This window comes from Buceros rhinoceros, unplaced genomic scaffold (genome assembly GCF_000710305.1).
Source record: "Buceros rhinoceros silvestris isolate BGI_N320 unplaced genomic scaffold, ASM71030v1 scaffold3883, whole genome shotgun sequence".
NCBI classification, from domain to species: Eukaryota; Metazoa; Chordata; class Aves; order Bucerotiformes; family Bucerotidae; genus Buceros; species Buceros rhinoceros.
In genome coordinates, this window is record NW_010401671.1 from 1 (window position 1) to 1,492 (window position 1,492).

Here is a 1,492-nt window from a genome sequence, read left to right on the forward strand (position 1 = left end):
TCTGAACCCCGGCAGGCTGAGTTTGGGTTGGACTGTAAATGCAGAAATGCAGCAGGACATGGAGATGTAAACCGGAACCTCATTCTAAGGAGAAAATGAGCTCAGTTTTGTTGTCTGGTTTGGGGATTTCCCAATACTGGGTCAGACCTGAGGGAGGCTACTGCTCAGATTAAATGTTTTTCTTTGGCCTTCAAACCAGAACATAGTTTCACTATTTTCTTTGCGGTATCCAGATTGTAGGATTACATGGCTATTATGTTACAAGTCTTCTGGAACAAAAAAGACAGGCTGTGATTTGGACTTTTTGTTTTAATATGGCATCGATTAGCTGAAATGATTAGTAAACATAATTTTTCTTGTTCCTGTGTTGTGAATTCTGGAGGTTAAGGTTCAGTACCGTGTTTCCTGTATCAGCAGATGACCACAGCATAAGCAAACATAGTGTACTCTGTTATGGTCCGTATTTCTGGGATGCTGCATTTTTCCTAAATGGTTTATAAATCTTGCATTGACTCTGTCATGATTAGATTTATTAAAACACTTCTGTTTAGTGACTAAAGAACTAGGTAAACATTGACAGTGTGTAAATCTGCGCTCTGCAGGCACATTGCTTGCTGTCTTCAGAAGTGCATAACTTAAAAAGGGCTCTCACCTAAAGCATTCGTTTCAAACATCAGGCTTACAATGCAGAACAGGTTCACGTTGGCATTGTAGACTGTAAATTCAACAAACACTGCTCTTGTGAAGGTATCTAGCCAGACATTCTTGAAAAGGTACTGGAGAATTCTGTCAAAAAAACGTATAGCCAGTGATCTAACTCATACAGGAAAGAGATGTATCTCATGGAGAACAGGAGTGTTTCGATATTATCGTAGAGAAAGAGTAAACCAGAGGTAAGATGTTCAAGAGGACATCTGGTCTGTCGAGTCTGGGGATAGGGAATATTAGTCTAGGTGGGAAGTTTCTTTTTGGCTCCTCTGGAGAAGCAGGTACCAGATATTGGCCAGTGCTAAACCTGAGATGCCTCAGGTATCTGATCATTTTCTTCATATACGTTAGGAGAAAAATGTTATAATTTTGGTTGGTACCTCAGATGGAGCAAGATGATAGGAACATAAACTACAATAATGGCATGACAGTAATTGTGACAATATTCACACAATACACAGCAGGAGAACTCAGGGTGCAATCTGAAATGAATCTTCATCAGGGTAGAGGAAAGAGCATCACTGATGCCACGATGGATACACCAATAATTTACAAGAACACAAGTGGTACCTGGAGGCATTCTTAGGATCAGTTCCCAGGTGAATCACGTATCCCCCTCCCCTGTAGATGGCAAGTTTGCCCCAGCTGGGCTGCCCCCTCAGTTTGGACTGACTCTGATACTGCCATGCGGAGCTCAAGTCAGAAGAATTATCAAAGCCTGAAGTATTCCAGTGTTCCCCGTAATCTGATGTATCTTCTGAATGCAGGGTATATGGAGCATGGC

The 1,492-nt window shown here is 41.6% G+C and overlaps 1 protein-coding gene across 1 annotated transcript in view; it reads right to left on the minus strand.

The window, feature by feature from the left end:
- Nucleotides 1-652: 652 nt before the first annotated feature.
- Nucleotides 653-1,492, minus strand: part of PKD1L2 (polycystic kidney disease 1-like 2) — a gene marked incomplete at its 3' end in the record, with an annotated part of 33,345 nt that continues 32,505 nt past the window's right edge. The window contains exons 35-36 of the mRNA XM_010132346.1: nucleotides 1,279-1,492; nucleotides 653-786 (exon numbers count right to left, since the gene is read on the minus strand). Of these exons, the coding sequence (XP_010130648.1) occupies nucleotides 653-786; nucleotides 1,279-1,492 (348 nt within the window). The remainder of the gene's footprint in view (nucleotides 787-1,278) is intronic.